This window comes from Rhamphochromis longiceps, linkage group LG11 (genome assembly GCF_057381845.1).
Source record: "Rhamphochromis longiceps isolate RC_006_pf linkage group LG11, R_longiceps_female_GT1.1, whole genome shotgun sequence".
Taxonomy (NCBI): Eukaryota; Metazoa; Chordata; class Actinopteri; order Cichliformes; family Cichlidae; genus Rhamphochromis; species Rhamphochromis longiceps.
The window spans coordinates 36,750,980-36,770,129 of NC_140567.1; the positions used below are offsets into that span (position 1 = coordinate 36,750,980).

The window sequence follows — 19,150 nt, forward strand, 5'->3', positions numbered from 1 at the left end:
TGTTGTTTTGTGTGTGTTTGTTATCAATGTTGTGGAAAAAAGTTAAGGTTAGTAAGCCATCAAGCACTGATCACTCGTAGAAGAGCACCAATAGGAGACAGAACTAATTAGAAGGTGTTATTATTCAGTCTGTACATCGAATAGAAGGCACTAACCACAAGGTGATCTTCAATTCATCTCTGTGTGAATGTGAACGGGGCGAGAAGACCCCCACTAACTGCATGTCCCTAGACTGTGGGAGGAAGCTCGAGAGAACATCCAGACTCCACACAAAGACCCCGGCCTGATGAGGCTAGGGTCCTGAGTTCGATACCCTAAACTGAACGCAGGACAGAGGAAGGGATGGGTGATGTTCATGTGTGCCCAGGTGTATGATGTGGCTCTTTGTCTGTGACTGGTTGGCTGTCCCAGCCCTGGCCCTTCATGTATTTCAGTAATGTCCTTTTCTCCCGTCTCGTTTCCATGTTTTTCCCTTGTGACCCATTCCTTCTGTCACGTGTGTTTCCCCCCCAGCCATCATGTTCTGCTTGTGCTTAGTTATGTCCATGTCTTATCTCCTCCAGTCTGCAAGTTGCATCCACAGGCAAGATTAATATACCCCTTCAAAGTGTTTTTTTTTTCTTTTCTCTTGATATTCATTAAGCACTCTTTAGTTGTGTGTTTCAGCTCTCAGACTGATATTTATGCCCCATGATTAGCACTGTTAATGTGTTTGGTATCCAGGGAGCACATCCAGTGTTGGGGTGCCTGGTTATGATCCTCTCACTCATCCAGCCTATCGGGGCCTTGCTGCGCTGCGGACCACAACATCACCTGTATGTATCCATCTGTGTGTGTTTAATTAATATACTATATCATGCCTATACACATTTAAGAATACTCTGTTCAAATATTATTAAAAAAAAAATTAAAAATGGCCTCACTTTTTTTTTCTCTACAATTATTTAACAAATTTTGAAAACACGATAAACCAAAGGAATGGGGCAGTACATGCTTAATGACTAAATGCACTGCTCACGCGGCAAAGTGAGGTTATAAAGTTATTTGATAACCCTAAGAGTTGTATTCATACTTCAGCCATAAAAGTTTTTAAAATTTCAAACTTTTGCAAAGTGTAGCCTGCATGTGCTTTATCAGAGCACACTTTCACACTGAAACACCAAGTAGGAAACTAATTTGCACATGACTCGTGAAAGTTATTCCTTCCTCTTAGTAATAATGGTACTTTTAATAAATATAGCCTGGTTGTAGCTTTGGAGGCCAGACTCAGTAAATGAAATATTTTTTAAGTGAAATATAGATTTAGTAAAATTGTATGTTCAGTAATGATACTTGTTTTCATAAATTGGATGCAGGAGAAATCTTAGACAAGAACTTCAGAAGCTGATGATTTTATAGTTCTTCTCTTTTCTTTGATAGGAGGTATCTGTTCAACTGGACACATTTTTTAAATGCGGTGGTAATAAAATCTATAGCTGGTAAGCTTGTGTTTTACTTCATTCTACCATCTTGCATATATGCTAACATTTTCAATAGCAGACACACTGTCACCCATGCTGCTCGTCTTAAAATGCCTGCTTCTTTGTGTCACACAGTGGCAGCCATATTTACAGGCCTGGACAGGATTGACAGTGATGATGGGTGGCTATTGAAAGTGATGGGTGGCTTCTTTGCCTGGGAAGTTCTCTTCATCATCATTTTGGAGGTCCATGATTGGGTAGTTAAACACAGAGGTAAGCCTTTTTTTTTGCATTTCAGTGATGAAGGAAAAAATCATCACTACCCATATACACTTTAATGACAAAAACCAATCTAGACCCAACAGTCCATTTGCACAGTGAAGAGCCACCTGATCAGTTCAGCAGCATTTAGCTGACTGAGCGAAGAGTATAACCCCTGTACACCTCAGAATGTGGTTGGATGGGTAAAATAAACAGCACTGTATCACAAGATTTTCTGTGTATAACACAGCAGCATCAAATATTTGTCACGGTACGGCATGGCACACCGTGGAAGGAGTGGGGAAGGAGGACCCAGGCGCGGTGCTCTATGTATAGACAGTGTTTATTTACAGAGGGTGATATCAAACAACAATAAATCCCCGTGTTTCTCCCCAGACTCCCGTGTCGTGTCCTCCAAGTGCTCTCTGCTCCCGTGTCTGCACTCCCGGTGCTCGCTGCTCCTTAAGCCTTCCACGCTCCTCCTGCGGGAAACAATAGCGGCAGCAGTCAGGACACTGAACAATGGCAGGCATACACTACACGCCCAAAACCTAAACTGGGTAACTAACGTGGAGTCCCAAGCAATGATCCCGCGTCGGTGGGAGCTCCAAGACTCTCTTAAGTAGCTCCCCCGACGAGGCCTGATCAGCAGCAGGTGTGTGGCTTCGGGTGTGGCCAGTCCCCTTGCAGGGCCACACCCTCCAGGCCTGACGCCGCCTATAAACAAGTGCTCAGCCACCCACACACACATATACACAAGCACAGGGAAGGGGGAGCAACACCAAAATACACAGCAATAATAATAATAATAATATAATACATGACTGCTCAGGGATCCTGGGTCGCCCAGTCCCAGGACCCTGACAATATTGGTATTTATGAATTGATGAGTGAAAACGCGTAAGAATGTCTCAATGGTAGTCTGCTGGAACAAAAGCTGTTACACTTTAACTGTGCTGAAGTACAGCGACAAAGGAATCTTTATCTTTCGATTTATTAAATGCATGAAAATACTCTGGGAATACTATACACGAAGGCTCAGCTCATGCACCACCAACCTAATGTTATCAGAGAGAACTTGCATTGAATTGTCTCAACTGAGACTATCCAATTTTGGACACGTGTAGTTTGACAATGCTGTGGCTCAATGTGTGGCTCAGTCACACAAATTATTTAAAAAAAATATGATCACAACCTCTTTGTGTCTACAAAAACTGGTTAATGTTTGGTGATTTTTAAAAAATGTTTTACCCCCCCGTGCCACACACACTTTCCATGACCAATGGCAACTTGACATGCTAAATGTTTACATAGAGCTTCCAGCACATTGTTATCGTTCTGAAAGTTGTTGTTTTTTTGTTTTTTTTCAATCACCACAACTACTCAACTCGACTCAATTTTATTTAAATTGATTTCAAATTGTTCTTCTTCTGTTAAAGCTTAAAACTAATATCATAACTCAACCTGTATAAATAAAATGATTAAAAACATAGCTGACTGCTTTAGTTCACTTCAGTTAATGTGCCCTGCAATATTTCACTGTTCTTTGCTCTGGGTTTCAGATGATACTGCTGATCAAATGGAATCAGCATTGGTAAGCTGAAAGAAATATAAAAGCAAGCAATCACTGATTGCCACAAGATGGAGTATTTCTAATATAATTTTACTTTTTTTGTCAGGTCAAAGGTGACAGTTGCCTGATCGCTGTGTACCTTCTGGGAAACCTTTGCTTTTTGGTGGCACTTCTGGTTGGAATTGGAGAAAAATGAGCAGCAGCAGAATCTTCCAGAGTGTTTCCCTGTAGTTTTGTTGAATTTTATCATCAATTTTAACATACTTGATGAGAGACTGCACTGGAAATTCAGACCCACTGATGCATCAGTTGGCGAATCCTGGAAAGTTTCTCAGTAATGTCTTTAAAAAATATTACTTATGTTTTTTTTCTCTTTTGCTTTTAGTTGATAATTAAGGTGTACTTTCAATCAGCATTCATTTTCACTGGGCCAAGCATTACTGTCGTGTGTGTGTGTGTGTGTGTGTGTATAATATGTCTCACAGTTGCAAAGAAAGAAGTAGTTTCAGTCGCCTTTAGCCTCCACTCTGGCTGCCAGGTAAACCAGTTTCATTTTACAAGCTGGTTACATTTTTTAAGCCAAACAGCAATTTTGTATTAAAAAGTACTTTTAACAATTTTTCCTTTTACATTTTTAAATCAGGTCAACTCGACCCACATCATAATGGGAGGGTTAAAGCCCTTTTCACACATTAACATCTGTTAATATGACAGCATCTATGTATGAATCTGCACCTTTGTCACTTTCATTTGAAAAAAAAAACTGTCATTGATTCAGCTCCTGAACTTCCCATTTAATGTACATTTTTTCATATATTTCTAATAATCTTGCTGTCAATAACAACTGACAATAAGACAACAAATTTTTAACTTCATTAAATTGAAAATTATGTATGTCAGTGTAGTAGTGTTAAATGCTTACCAGGTTCAGATGCAAATGAAGAAACTCCACTCAGGCAAGTCTGCTGGACCAGATGGAGTGAGTCCCCTCAAGGCCTGTGCCCCCCAGCTTTGTGGAGTCTTCCATAAACTGTTCATGCTGAGTCTGAAGAGGGTCCCAGTGCTGTGGAAGACATCAAGCCTCGTCCCTGTACCAAAGACGCCACGTCCCAGTGGCCCCCAGGATTACAGGCCTGTGACACTGACCTCCCACATCATGAAGACCCTGGAAAGGCTCATCCTGGACCAGATCTCACCCATTGTCAGACCACATCAGGATCCCATTCAATTTGCTTACCAGCCCCGTCTCACAGGACGCCATCATCTATCTGCTCAATCGTGTCTACATCCACCCGGACCAGCCGGCGAGCACTGTGAGGTTCATGTTTTTTTTACTTTTCCAGTGCTTGGTGATAAGCTAACAGCGATGCAGGGGGATGCTTCTCTAGTGTCCTGGATTGTTGATTACCTGACAGGAAGACCACAATATGTGCGTCTTCCACATTGTGTGTCTGACAAGGTAATCAGCAACACAGGAGCACCATAAGGGACCATCCTCTCCCCCTTCCTCTTCACCCTCTACACCACAGACTTCAGCCGCTGCACAGAGACCTGCATCTTCAGAAGTTTTGATGTAAATTTGTAAGTTTTGATGTAAGTAAATTTGCGGTCAATTTAGACTCAATTCAAAATCTCCTACTTGGGACGAACACTAAATGTAAATAGCTGACTTTCTAAATAAACCTATCCATCTTTGCAAGGTCAATTTTTGCTTTCACTAAATTCCAAATGTTTAGCCATAATTAGCTTAGCTGTCCTACTCTTGTTACTGCTCTTTCCTACTGCTGTTACAATCAAATGAACATCTCTGCAAAGATAAATTAGCTGAGACCTTAGGTTGATGGTAGTTACTAGCAAACACAGAAACTTACATACACTATATAGTACAGTTCTATGATACATCACCAAATAGAACAATTTGTGGCAATGCAGACAAGCAGAGAAACAGTTTAATTAGTTGAATTTGTTCACTTGATCGGAGGTGTGTTTCCTGCAGATATACAACATCGGATCTCAATGATTTTAAATGAGTAAAAGCCCTTGTGCGTTTAACCGGATTATTTATACCTTTAACATTCCAGCTTATAAAACGAAGAGCAGATGACTTTGCGAGCTTGCCATTCAGGCAGGGGCGGAGCGTGGGGGTGGCTTACTGGGCTTAAGCCCGGGTTGTTTTGTCAGAAGCCCGGGGTCTTTTGGAGTGTAATTTTTTCATAGTTAGATGCCTGGCTGACAACTGTATAAAACAAAAAGTACACACAATATTCGAAGCACATAGTGCACACTGTGGGAATTTACGACTGTGCGTGAATCCCCCCTGATATTGGTATGATCCGAGCTCAGTCACTAAGCGACTGAGCGAGGGGGTGGGGCAGCTGCTACCTGTTAGTGCGCTGTTGGAGAAACAGAGCCAGCCATACTAAGGAGAGCTCTCCTTAGTATGGCTGGCTCTGTTATTTTATATATTGTGCTTTGTATGTTGTTCAGTATATTTCTATGCAAAACAAGAGGGATTTCAGTACACAGCAGGATATTTACATTTGTAACCAGATATTTACATACACTTTATGGAGAAAACATAAAACATTTTTACTGTACAACATCAATTTAGAGTAAACTTTTGTTTTAGATAAATATTGAAATATCTTTTGAATTAGTTAAATGTCAGAATAAAGAGAGAGAGATCTGTCTATTTATTATCACTTTCATCAAATTTAGGAGTACATATACACTAAGTTTGTTAATTAATAAGAAAACTCCAGACGATTCCATTCTGAGCTGAAGAAGCTTCTGATAGGTTAGTAGAGTCCATGTGAGTAAACTGGTGGCACAGCTGTGGATGCATATAAGGCAAAACACAGCCTGTTTCTGTGACATGGGAAAATCAAGAGATGTCAACCAAAACACCAGGAAAAGAACTGTGGAGCTCCATAAGTGTGGCTCAGTTTGAATACACTTTGGTGCCATTTACAATTAAGAAATACAGATAGTTTCTCTCTTTACTCTTAAAGTTAACAAATATGTTTTTTATATTTATCAATCTAAAAAAATAAACATTTAGTCTGATTTGATGTTACAATTAAAAAAGTGTTTGTTTTGATCTGAAGAGTTTGTAAATATCTGGTTTCAACTGTATATTTTATGATTGTCAGCACAAAGAGAGAGAGAGAGGAACAGAGAGAGAGGAGAATGAGGACAGAACAGATGAACAAGAGCAGGTGAGACACACATGTTTGTCAAATGGTCGTTTGCCAAAAGTATCACCGTATCATAGGTACTCATGTATCTCGTACCTAGTGTTTCTTTTTAGGTTTGCTATTTTTCAAATTCTGTATTTATTAAGTTCTGCAGGCTTGTTTGCACAACAAGGCCAAAATAATTATATAAACTTTTCTCAATCTAAATATTGTACTTTGGTAGATTTAAAAAAAATAAGTGTAGTGCAGGTCTATGATGATTTTTAGTGCTACTATCATCTAGTTCTGATTCTGGTTCTGTCTTGGTTAAGTCCTCAGTAGTCCTGATTTTGAACTGTTGTAGTCCTGTTTTAATTCTGGATCAGTTCTGGGTCTGGTTGAATTGGGGTTTAGTCCCTGTGTCTTGATACAGCCCCGACTTCGTTCTGTCTTGCTGCTTAATTAAAAAACTAGTTTAAGGTGTCCTGCATGTGTGATATATATATTTCCCTATATGAAGTCATTCTTTTTTGAACAAAACTCAAAACAGAGCCTATTAATCTTTCAGTCATTTCTAACCCCACCCCCCCCAAAAAAAAAAAAATCCCACATGCATACTACCCTTTAGGGCTAAGCCCCGGGTGTTTCAAATGTCTGGCTCCGCCTCTGCATTCAGGTACCAAAATGCAGGTGCAGAAAAAATATGTCCCAACCTCTGGAATAATAAATCTTTCGTGCTTGAATCGATACGGTCCAATATCGTCTTTTCAGAGCTAGCAATAGCTCTCATAATCTCACTCATGTCATGGGGTGGTGCCTCCGGTCTGTCCTCAGCATGGTCCTGTCAGGATCTGACGGCGCCCTGACCGGTCGACCTGCCAGTGTGTGTATATCTGTGTGCGTGTGTGTTGCATCTTCAAAAAATAAAAATACAATAACTGAGCCTTACACCGGAGTATCGTTGCACTGGTTTACTGAACCTTACTTTCAGGGCATGTACAGAACATGAGCATCCATTTTCTACTGCCTCCTACAGGACACACACTTCTTCCACTTCCTTACACATTAATGTAACACAGAACTAATACTGCCTCTCCTGGCATTACCATTGTAACAACACATTCATTCTGTTTCTTTCAGAAGAATAACAGGAACTTAGGATGTAGGTATCTATGAATAATAACTATTATGTATACTCATATATTTATATAACCACTTATATCTTGCGATACCACAGTGTGAAAATGTCTCTCCTATCGCCCTGTCTTCCCCTCCGGCTCCGCTGTGATGTGCTAGGAGGTAACCTAGCAACAGGCTACCTCCGACCCGGAAGTGCTGTCGCCCGGAGCTGCCGCACCTGCAGTCAATCCACCAGCTGCTGCCAATCAACTAGTAGCAGGGCTACTTAATGGTGTGGCTGAGCGACAGACAGCGCTGGAGTATTGCACTAAGCCTGGTAGTGTTTTTGAGTCGCTAACGTTATTGAAGTGCTGTCTGATCTTCGTACTCATTCTGCTGTCGTGTGTGTGTGTGTTCACCCAGGGATTGACGGAGGATTTACGGACACTAAGGAAGCACTTGGAGGAGAGACGGGCACTCACTCACTACCACGCACGGGCTTACACGGAAGGAGGGACGCACTATCACCATTGTTGCACATTTGAGCTGTTGTCACATTGCTGCACTGTAAATAAATGCACTGTCATTATTTCTGAGCTCCGCGCCTGAGTCCACTCTTTAACAACCGTGACAGGTCCGAGGCTTTTGCGGCCTGCTCTTTCCCCGATCTAGTTTTGCTCATATGTCGTACACCGTAGCCTTGAAGATGTAAAAAGTGCCTCAGAGCAGCACACGGGCGTGTTATCGTACTGTTGTTAAAAGTTCGTTAGTTTTGGAGCAATGGAATTATGAAACAAGTTAGTCCATTGAGGAGCCCTGTACAACACGTCTTCACATGGCTACCAGACACGCCCCCCGTCATTTTGTTATTATTCAATTCAGAACTGCCCAGACCAGACACAGTGACGTTTCACCAGAATCCCTTTGATCTCTGGTCTTCTTTATGACATCAGCACACGAAAACCTATAAATAGGGGAGAGGTTCTCACTCTTGTCAGTCTTTCAAAGAGAGTGGAAGAATTCACTAGGCAGGAAACTACTGGAAACTTGCGTTTCTGACACAGTTGACGGTATTTTTAAAAAATATTTTAGTTGGTACAGAGATTTAGCATCAACTTCAATTTGAAATATGAGTCTGTCAAATCCTGTTGTATGCAACATGAGAGCCGAGAACGAAAAACTTAAACAGCAAATCAAAGAGCTGAAAAATGAGAATAAAACTCTCAAACAACAAAACTCTACCATACGTGACCTTAAAGTCGAGAACGCCGACCTTAAGGAGCAAAAAAGAGAGCTCATAAATGAGAACAAGATTCTCCAAAAAAACATTGAAGTTCTCTTCAAACGAAGTGGGTTCTCTAAAAACAAGAGGAAAAGAGACCTGCAACTAGAGAATGAAACAATTCACTTCAAAATTCAAGAGCTGGAATATTGGAACCAAATTCTAAAGGATTTAAACAGCTCCAAAACCAAAGAGATCCAGCAACAGAAAGAGGTGATGCAGGAAATGGAAGCAGAAATCAGAGAGTTGCAAAGCAGCAAGACAGGCTTGGTTATAAAAGTGGGAGACATGGAAAAGGACAACCAGTCTTTAAGAGAGGAAAATGATGTGACGGTAAAACGCATGTGTGAGCTGAAAAGGGACTTTGAAAAGGAAAAAGATGACATGCAACAGGAAATACAGGCTGTTAAAACTGAGCTCCATCAGGCAAACACAGCCTTTAAAGAGTTACAAGAGAGTGAAGAAAGAAAAAGGATCATGAATGAGGAAAACAAAACAACGGACAGTGAACAGCTCAGACAGACCCTGGAACGCCAATGCTTTGCACATGAAATTGACATATTGAGGCGGCATAACGAACTTCTTGAACAGGACCTCCAGGAGCTTTCCAAAAGGAGTGGTGATTCTCAAAAAGAACTGAAACCACACGATGAGGGTGTGAAAGGAGAATCACGGATCTCCAAAGCCACTGAGAAAGACTCCCAACATGATTTTGAAGTGACCAACAGAGAAAAGGAGTTGTTGTGCCATGAATTTGAGGAAATGAAAAGAGAGCTTGAAGAGGTCAAGAAAAATCTGTATGATTCACAGGAAGCCTTGAAAACAGAAGACATGGCGTTGCAAACCCAAGCTCAGACTCCCAAAGTTTCACAGGAAGAACATAACAATCTGATAAACAACTACGATGTCCAAGTTGACATACTCAAACAACAAAATAAGGCCTTAGAAAATACGGTTAGTGACCTTACCAAAAAGATGTGGAATGGACGGGAAGCGATGAGACAAATGGAAAAGAACTTTCAAGAACAAAGGAAGCTACTCGAAAATCTCCGAGGAGAATTCGAGGAAATTTAGCACAACTACGACTTTGGCCCTCCCTATTAAACCTGGTTAACGCAGGTTCAATAGGGCTATAACTTAGACAATGGAAGTTCATTTGATTTAATTGGCCCAAAATGAGTGACTGCACCCAGACACTCAGTAGCAAAAAAATTACAGAGATTCAAGAGAGAAAACTGTTTCTGCATAGACTCCTATAGTACTGCAAGTCGTGTCATCGCTTGGTGTCCTGCATAGAGTGCAGGTTTAAGGTATCTACGTATCTTTCAGAATTAGAAGCTATGCTGCGTCAGGGGTTATAACAGCTGTGCCCCCCCCCCCCAACCGGTCGAGGCAGATGGCCGCCCCTCACTGAGCCTGGTTCTGCCGAAAGTTTCTTCCTGTTAAAAGGGAGTTTTTCTTTCCCACCGTCACCAAGTCTAAGGAGCTTGGAGAAAAGCGCCTGGACTTCTTTAACTTAAAGAAGTCCAGGCGCTTTTCTTTCCAAGCTCCTTAGACTACTATGGCCTTGATGACTGATAACCTTCACAGACACTGTCATCAAGGGTTTGCTCACAGGGGATCATCTGATTGTTGGGGGGTTTTCTCTCTTATATTGTATGGTCTTTACCTTACAATATAAACAGCCGAGAAGCGGCTATTTTTGCGATCCGGTGCTTTAGAAATACATCTTAGCTGAACTGAACTCCATAACATCTGGACCGAAATGCCTACACACAACGGTAGGCATTTCAATCAAGAGCTCTGTCCAAAACGTTCAATGACAAGCATCAGCACCAGGATTGTTTTTTAGCTCACCAACAGTTCATGTTCCCTACCCATTTTTTATTGTAACTGCAACTTTGTAAGACTGGGTTGGGAGATGTTCTTGTGGTGAGCTTTTATTTACATAATTGGTTTCTTTAATAGTGAAATAAAATAAATTTGTATAACTGGAAACAGCGTTCTCCTGTGTGATTATCACATTGTATTCTTTAAACCATATAACAGAATATATAATATATATAATTTACTCATAGTAATATTAATATCTAATGTGATTGAGTTTCCTTATCTCTACTTATGTGCTGATGTGTTCACTGAGGCCATTGTATGGTCCATTTTGGCTGCATTTCCATGTTTTAAACATGAAATTTGCTTATTTAAAGGGTGTCTCATGTATCTCTTATGCAGAAATATGTGTTGCCTAGCTGGACAAATGTAGCACAGGTCTACTATTATTGGTCACGTGTGTTTCCCCCCCCAGCCATCATGTTCTGTTTGTGCTTAGTTATGTCCATGTCTTATCTCCTGTCCCCTTTTCCCTCTGTATGTATTCACAGTGTACGTGTTCCTCGTCGGCTCGTCATGCTAAGTCTGCGTGTCTTATTCCGTCATGTGTCATGTATCACTCCAAATCTCACTGACTTTAACTAATAATAACTGTTTGCTGAGTGTTATGTCTAAAAGGTATTGCACAATCGCCTCTAGTAGAGGATCAGGTTTGTTTTCCACTGATAATGGATTTTAACATGACTGACCAATGATTGTGGAGCACGTCAATGTAGGATTTTATAAATACAACGAGCAAACTTAAATGTTTTAAAATGTTCAAAAAATTAATGTATTATATTTCTGAAGTATGACGGAAGGAAAAAGTTAAATTTTTTTCATATTTTAAAAAAAAATCCATGGGTTTAATGGGTCCATCATCACTATATTGAGGGCCTTGTATAATAGCCCAACTGAAAAAGTAAAGATTAACGGTGAACTTTCAGATGCTTTCAAGCTTGAAAGGTCCACAAGACAAGGATGCCCACTGAGTCCACTCTTATTTGCTATTTTTATAGAGCCATTGGCTGAAAGGATTAGGCAGAATGGTAACATAAAAGGGATTAATATCACTGGAAGTGAGCAGAAATTGGCCTTGTTTGCAGATGACATTTTGGTTTACTTATCAAAACCTACCGAATCACTTATGGAGCTCATGTCAGTGTTAAAGGAGTATGGGCTATACTCGGGATATAAATTGAATATACAAAAAACACAAGTTCTTAGTAGCTTTTATAGCCCTCCCCAGAATCTGCTCAACAAATACAAACTAAGCTGGGACAAAAGAACTATCAAATATCTGGGCATAAACTTATCAATGGATATAACTAGCTTGGAAGAAATCAACTACCCCCTACTTAAAAAAGATATCATGCTAAATATTAGCAGATGGTCTATCTAAGCATTTCTTCTAGAGTGGACATCATAAAAATGAATATGCTCCCAAAGATATTAAACTTATTCCAGTCTGTTTCTATAGAAAACCCTGATAGATACTTTGTAGAGTGGGATAGGACCCTCTCAAGATTTATATGGGCGGGTAAAAAGCCAAGAGTTAAGTTCAAAACACTTCAGCTTCCCAAAGATAAAGGAGGATTAGGCATCCCTTGCCTACAGGATTACTACAGGGCAACACAAATAAGAAATCTGGTGGGCTGGTGTAAACCCGGATACTGTTCAACAGAGAGACGAATCTGGCATTAATATCTGACATCACAACAGAGAGACGAATCTGGCATTGATATCTGACATCACAACAGAGAGACGAATCTGGCATTGATATCTGACATCACAACAGAGAGACGAATCTGGCATTAATATTTGACATCACAACAGAGAGACGAATCTGCCATTAATATTTGACATCACAACAGAGAGACGAATCTGGCATTAATATCTGACATCACAACAGAGAGACGAATCTGGCATTAATATTTGACATCACAACAGAGAGACGAATCTGGCATTGATATCTGACATCACAACAGAGAGACGAATCTGGCATTAATATCTGACATCACAACAGAGAGACGAATCTGGCATTAATATCTGACACAACAGAGAGACGAATCTGGCATTGATATCTGACATCACAACAGAGAGACGAATCTGGCATTGATATCTGACATCACAACAGAGAGACGAATCTGGCATTGATATCTGACATCACAACAGAGAGACGAATCTGGCATTAATATCTGACATCACAACAGAGAGACGAATCTGGCATTGATATCTGACATCACAACAGAGAGACGAATCTGGCATTAATATTTGACATCACAACAGAGAGATGAATCTGGCATTGATATCTGACATCACAACAGAGAGACGAATCTGGCATTAATATCTGACATCACAACAGAGAGACGAATCTGGCATTGATATTTGACATCACAACAGAGAGATGAATCTGGCATTGATATTTGACATCACAACAGAGAGACGAATCTGGCATTGATATTTGACATCACAACAGAGAGATGAATCTGGCATTGATATCTGACATCACAACAGAGAGACGAATCTGGCATTGATATTTGACATCACAACAGAGAGATGAATCTGGCATTGATATTTGACATCACAACAGAGAGATGAATCTGGCATTGATATTTGACATCACAACAGAGAGACGAATCTGGCATTAATATCTGACATCACAACAGAGAGACGAATCTGGCATTGATATTTGACATCACAACAGAGAGATGAATCTGGCATTGATATTTGACATCACAACAGAGAGACGAATCTGGCATTGATATTTGACATCACAACAGAGAGATGAATCTGGCATTGATATCTGACATCACAACAGAGACGAATCTGGCATTGACATTTGACATCACAACAGAGAGACTGGATGTCAATGTCAGAAAGATGACTGTGATGTCAGAACCCTCTAAATCTTGTAATTTACAGATGGTAAATGGCCTGTATTTGCATAGCGCTTTACTAGTCCCTAAGGACCCCAAAGCACTTTACACATCCAGTCATCCACCCATTCACACACTGGTGATGGCAGCTACATTGTAGCCACAGCCACCCTGGGGCGCACTGACAGAGATATTTAATTCCAAATGATTTGACTGCATCATTGCGTCTTTGAGTTATGACCCAAACTCTCTATCAACTTTGTGAATAAATTCACGTCCCCCTGTGACCTCATAATTACACCACAGTTCAGATGGCATGAATGAGTCATGAGGTCACACCAACAGTGACAACATCAGCAGTGACATCACTAAAGTTGCCAGGTGAGTCCATAAATAGAACCCGTGACGTGGAGCAGGTACCGCCGTTTTGGACAATGCCACGACGCAGGTATAGACGCAGACATGCGAGGTCTTCTCGCCCCGTTCGCAGACACAAGAGACCCCACAAGGCCTCGGGTGTCCGCAGACGTGGGAGAAGATACCGTCGCAGACATTAGACAATCTCAATAAACATGTAGGATGAACATCAAAACTTTGGTCCAATCAAGTTTTTTTTAGATAACATATGTTGTTGTTGTTCTGTGTGTGTTTGTTATCAATGTTGTGGAAAAAAGTTAAGCTTAGTAAGCCATCAAGCACTGATCACTCGTAGAAGAGCACCAATAGGAGACAGAACTAATTAGAAGGTGTTATTATTCAGTCTGTACATCGAATAGAAGGCACTAACCACAAGGTGATCTTCAATTCATCTCTGTGTGAATGTGAACGGGGCGAGAAGACCCCCACTAACTGCATGTCCCTAGACTGTGGGAGGAAGCTCGAGAGAACATCCAGACTCCACACAAAGACCCCGGCCTGATGAGGCTAGGGTCCTGAGTTCGATACCCTAAACTGAACGCAGGACAGAGGAAGGGATGGGTGATGTTCATGTGCGCCCAGGTGTATGATGTGGCTCTTTGTCTGTGACTGGTTGGCTGTCCCAGCCCTGGCCCTTCATGTATTTCAGTAATGTCCTTTTCTCCCGTCTCGTTTCCATGTTTTTCCCTTGTGACCCATTCCTTCTGTCACGTGTGTTTCCCCCCCAGCCATCATGTTCTGCTTGTGCTTAGTTATGTCCATGTCTTATCTCCTCCAGTCTGCAAGTTGCATCCACAGGCAAGATTAATATACCCCTTCAAAGTGTTTTTTTTTTTCTTTTCTCTTGATATTCATTAAGCACTCTTTAGTTGTGTGTTTCAGCTCTCAGACTGATATTTATGCCCCATGATTAGCACTGTTAATGTGTTTGGTATCCAGGGAGCACATCCAGTGTTGGGGTGCCTGGTTATGATCCTCTCACTCATCCAGCCTATCGGGGCCTTGCTGCGCTGCGGACCACAACATCACCTGTATGTATCCATCTGTGTGTGTTTAATTAATATACTATATCATGCCTATACACATTTAAGAATACTCTGTTCAAATATTATTAAAAAAAAAATTAAAAATGGCCTCACTTTTTTTTTCTCTACAATTATTTAACAAATTTTGAAAACACGATAAACCAAAGGAATGGGGCAGTACATGCTTAATGACTAAATGCACTGCTCACGCGGCAAAGTGAGGTTATAAAGTTATTTGATAACCCTAAGAGTTGTATTCATACTTCAGCCATAAAAGTTTTTAAAATTTCAAACTTTTGCAAAGTGTAGCCTGCATGTGCTTTATCAGAGCACACTTTCACACTGAAACACCAAGTAGGAAACTAATTTGCACATGACTCGTGAAAGTTATTCCTTCCTCTTAGTAATAATGGTACTTTTAATAAATATAGCCTGGTTGTAGCTTTGGAGGCCAGACTCAGTAAATGAAATATTTTTTAAGTGAAATATAGATTTAGTAAAATTGTATGTTCAGTAATGATACTTGTTTTCATAAATTGGATGCAGGAGAAATCTTAGACAAGAACTTCAGAAGCTGATGATTTTATAGTTCTTCTCTTTTCTTTGATAGGAGGTATCTGTTCAACTGGACACATTTTTTAAATGCGGTGGTAATAAAATCTATAGCTGGTAAGCTTGTGTTTTACTTCATTCTACCATCTTGCATATATGCTAACATTTTCAATAGCAGACACACTGTCACCCATGCTGCTCGTCTTAAAATGCCTGCTTCTTTGTGTCACACAGTGGCAGCCATATTTACAGGCCTGGACAGGATTGACAGTGATGATGGGTGGCTATTGAAAGTGATGGGTGGCTTCTTTGCCTGGGAAGTTCTCTTCATCATCATTTTGGAGGTCCATGATTGGGTAGTTAAACACAGAGGTAAGCCTTTTTTTTTGCATTTCAGTGATGAAGGAAAAAATCATCACTACCCATATACACTTTAATGACAAAAACCAATCTAGACCCAACAGTCCATTTGCACGGTGAAGAGCCACCTGATCAGTTCAGCAGCATTTAGCTGACTGAGCGAAGAGTATAACCCCTGTACACCTCAGAATGTGGTTGGATGGGTAAAATAAACAGCACTGTATCACAAGATTTTCTGTGTATAACACAGCAGCATCAAATATTGGTATTTATGAATTGATGAGTGAAAACGCGTAAGAATGTCTCAATGGTAGTCTGCTGGAACAAAAGCTGTTACACTTTAACTGTGCTGAAGTACAGCGACAAAGGAATCTTTATCTTTCGATTTATTAAATGCATGAAAATACTCTGGGAATACTATACACGAAGGCTCAGCTCATGCACCACCAACCTAATGTTATCAGAGAGAACTTGCATTGAAATGTCTCAACTGAGACTATCCAATTTTGGACACGTGTAGTTTGACAATGCTGTGGCTCAATGTGTGGCTCAGTCACACAAATTATTAAAAAAAAATATGATCACAACCTCTTTGTGTCTACAAAAACTGGTTAATGTTTGGTGATTTTTAAAAAATGTTTTACCCCCCCGTGCCACACACACTTTCCATGACCAATGGCAACTTGACATGCTAAATGTTTACATAGAGCTTCCAGCACATTGTTATCGTTCTGAAAGTTGTTGTTTTTTTGTTTTTTTTCAATCACCACAACTACTCAACTCGACTCAATTTTATTTAAATTGATTTCAAATTGTTCTTCTTCTGTTAAAGCTTAAAACTAATATCATAACTCAACCTGTATAAATAAAATGATTAAAAACATAGCTGACTGCTTTAGTTCACTTCAGTTAATGTGCCCTGCAATATTTCACTGTTCTTTGCTCTGGGTTTCAGATGATACTGCTGATCAAATGGAATCAGCATTGGTAAGCTGAAAGAAATATAAAAGCAAGCAATCACTGATTGCCACAAGATGGAGTATTTCTAATATAATTTTACTTTTTTTGTCAGGTCAAAGGTGACAGTTGCCTGATCGCTGTGTACCTTCTGGGAAACCTTTGCTTTTTGGTGGCACTTCTGGTTGGAATTGGAGAAAAATGAGCAGCAGCAGAATCTTCCAGAGTGTTTCCCTGTAGTTTTGTTGAATTTTATCATCAATTTTAACATACTTGATGAGAGACTGCACTGGAAATTCAGACCCACTGATGCATCAGTTGGCGAATCCTGGAAAGTTTCTCAGTAATGTCTTTAAAAAATATTACTTATGTTTTTTTTCTCTTTTGCTTTTAGTTGATAATTAAGGTGTACTTTCAATCAGCATTCAATTTCACTGGGCCAAGCATTACTGTCGTGTGTGTGTGTGTGTGTGTGTGTATAATATGTCTCACAGTTGCAAAGAAAGAAGTAGTTTCAGTCGCCTTTAGCCTCCACTCTGGCTGCCAGGTAAACCAGTTTCATTTTACAAGCTGGTTACATTTTTTAAGCCAAACAGCAATTTTGTATTAAAAAGTACTTTTAACAATTTTTCCTTTTACATTTTTAAATCAGGTCAACTCGACCCACATCATAATGGGAGGGTTAAAGCCCTTTTCACACATTAACATCTGTTAATATGACAGCATCTATGTATGAATCTGCACCTTTGTCACTTTCATTTGAAAAAAAAAAACTGTCATTGATTCAGCTCCTGAACTTCCCATTTAATGTACATTTTTTCATATATTTCTAATAATCTTGCTGTCAATAACAACTGACAATAAGACAACAAATTTTTAACTTCATTAAATTGAAAATTATGTATGTCAGTGTAGTAGTGTTAAATGCTTACCAGGTTCAGATGCAAATGAAGAAACTCCACTCAGGCAAGTCTGCTGGACCAGATGGAGTGAGTCCCCTCAAGGCCTGTGCCCCCCAGCTTTGTGGAGTCTTCCATAAACTGTTCATGCTGAGTCTGAAGAGGGTCCCAGTGCTGTGGAAGACATCAAGCCTCGTCCCTGTACCAAAGACGCCACGTCCCAGTGGCCCCCAGGATTACAGGCCTGTGACACTGACCTCCCACATCATGAAGACCCTGGAAAGGCTCATCCTGGACCAGATCTCACCCATTGTCAGACCACATCAGGATCCCATTCAATTTGCTTACCAGCCCCGTCTCACAGGACGCCATCATCTATCTGCTCAATCGTGTCTACATCCACCCGGACCAGCCGGCGAGCACTGTGAGGTTCATGTTTTTTTTACTTTTCCAGTGCTTGGTGATAAGCTAACAGCGATGCAGGGGGATGCTTCTCTAGTGTCCTGGATTGTTGATTACCTGACAGGAAGACCACAATATGTGCGTCTTCCACATTGTGTGTCTGACAAGGTAATCAGCAACACAGGAGCACCATAAGGGACCATCCTCTCCCCCTTCCTCTTCACCCTCTACACCACAGACTTCAGCCGCTGCACAGAGACCTGCATCTTCAGAAGTTTTGATGTAAATTTGTAAGTTTTGATGTAAGTAAATTTGCGGTCAATTTAGACTCAATTCAAAATCTCCTACTTGGGACGAACACTAAATGTAAATAGCTGACTTTCTAAATAAACCTATCCATCTTTGCAAGGTCAATTTTTGCTTTCACTAAATTCCAAATGTTTAGCCATAATTAGCTTAGCTGTCCTACTCTTGTTACTGCTCTTTCCTACTGCTGTTACAATCAAATGAACATCTCTGCAAAGATAAATTAGCTGAGACCTTAGGTTGATGGTAGTTACTAGCAAACACAGAAACTTACATACACTATATAGTACAGTTCTATGATACATCACCAAATAGAACAATTTGTGGCAATGCAGACAAGCAGAGAAACAGTTTAATTAGTTGAATTTGTTCACTTGATCGGAGGTGTGTTTCCTGCAGATATACAACATCGGATCTCAATGATTTTAAATGAGTCAAAGCCCTTGTGCGTTTAACCGGATTATTTATACCTTTAACATTCCAGCTTATAAAACGAAGAGCAGATGACTTTGCGAGCTTGCCATTCAGGTACCAAAATGCAGGTGCAGAAAAAATATGTCCCAACCTCTGGAATAATAAATCTTTCGTGCTTGAATCGATACGGTCCAATATC

General features: G+C 40.4%; 2 protein-coding genes across 2 annotated transcripts; both read left to right on the forward strand.

Annotated features, from left to right (window-relative positions):
• The first annotated feature begins 665 nt into the window (after window positions 1-665).
• On the forward strand, window positions 666-5,643 carry LOC146659904 (ferric reductase 1-like). Its single transcript, XM_085421926.1, has 5 exons — window positions 666-815; window positions 1,420-1,478; window positions 1,596-1,733; window positions 3,284-3,315; window positions 3,401-5,643. The coding sequence occupies exons 1-5, from the start codon at window positions 691-693 to the stop codon at window positions 3,488-3,490; spliced, it is 444 nt and encodes a 147-aa protein (XP_085278052.1). The 5' UTR covers window positions 666-690; the 3' UTR covers window positions 3,491-5,643.
• Window positions 5,644-14,917: 9,274 nt separating this feature from the next.
• LOC146659905 (ferric reductase 1-like) lies at window positions 14,918-18,781 on the forward strand. The gene is made up of 5 exons (XM_085421927.1): window positions 14,918-15,067; window positions 15,672-15,730; window positions 15,848-15,985; window positions 16,929-16,960; window positions 17,046-18,781. The coding sequence occupies exons 1-5, from the start codon at window positions 14,943-14,945 to the stop codon at window positions 17,133-17,135; spliced, it is 444 nt and encodes a 147-aa protein (XP_085278053.1). The 5' UTR covers window positions 14,918-14,942; the 3' UTR covers window positions 17,136-18,781.
• Window positions 18,782-19,150: the final 369 nt, after the last annotated feature.

What these genes read in the sequence shown, in the direction of transcription:
- LOC146659904 (XM_085421926.1), top strand. Translation starts at nt 691, where the DNA reads ATGATTAGCACTGTTAATGTGTTTGGTATCCAGGGAGCACATCCAGTG. An exon ending in GGTAATAAAATCTATAGCTG is followed by an intron (nt 1,479 to 1,595) that starts GTAAGCTTGTGT and finishes TGTGTCACACAG; the next exon opens with TGGCAGCCATATTTACAGGC. An exon ending in TTGGGTAGTTAAACACAGAG is followed by an intron (nt 1,734 to 3,283) that starts GTAAGCCTTTTT and finishes TCTGGGTTTCAG; the next exon opens with ATGATACTGCTGATCAAATG.
- LOC146659905 (XM_085421927.1), top strand. Translation starts at nt 14,943, where the DNA reads ATGATTAGCACTGTTAATGTGTTTGGTATCCAGGGAGCACATCCAGTG. An exon ending in TGCGGACCACAACATCACCT is followed by an intron (nt 15,068 to 15,671) that starts GTATGTATCCAT and finishes TTTCTTTGATAG; the next exon opens with GAGGTATCTGTTCAACTGGA. An exon ending in TTGGGTAGTTAAACACAGAG is followed by an intron (nt 15,986 to 16,928) that starts GTAAGCCTTTTT and finishes TCTGGGTTTCAG; the next exon opens with ATGATACTGCTGATCAAATG.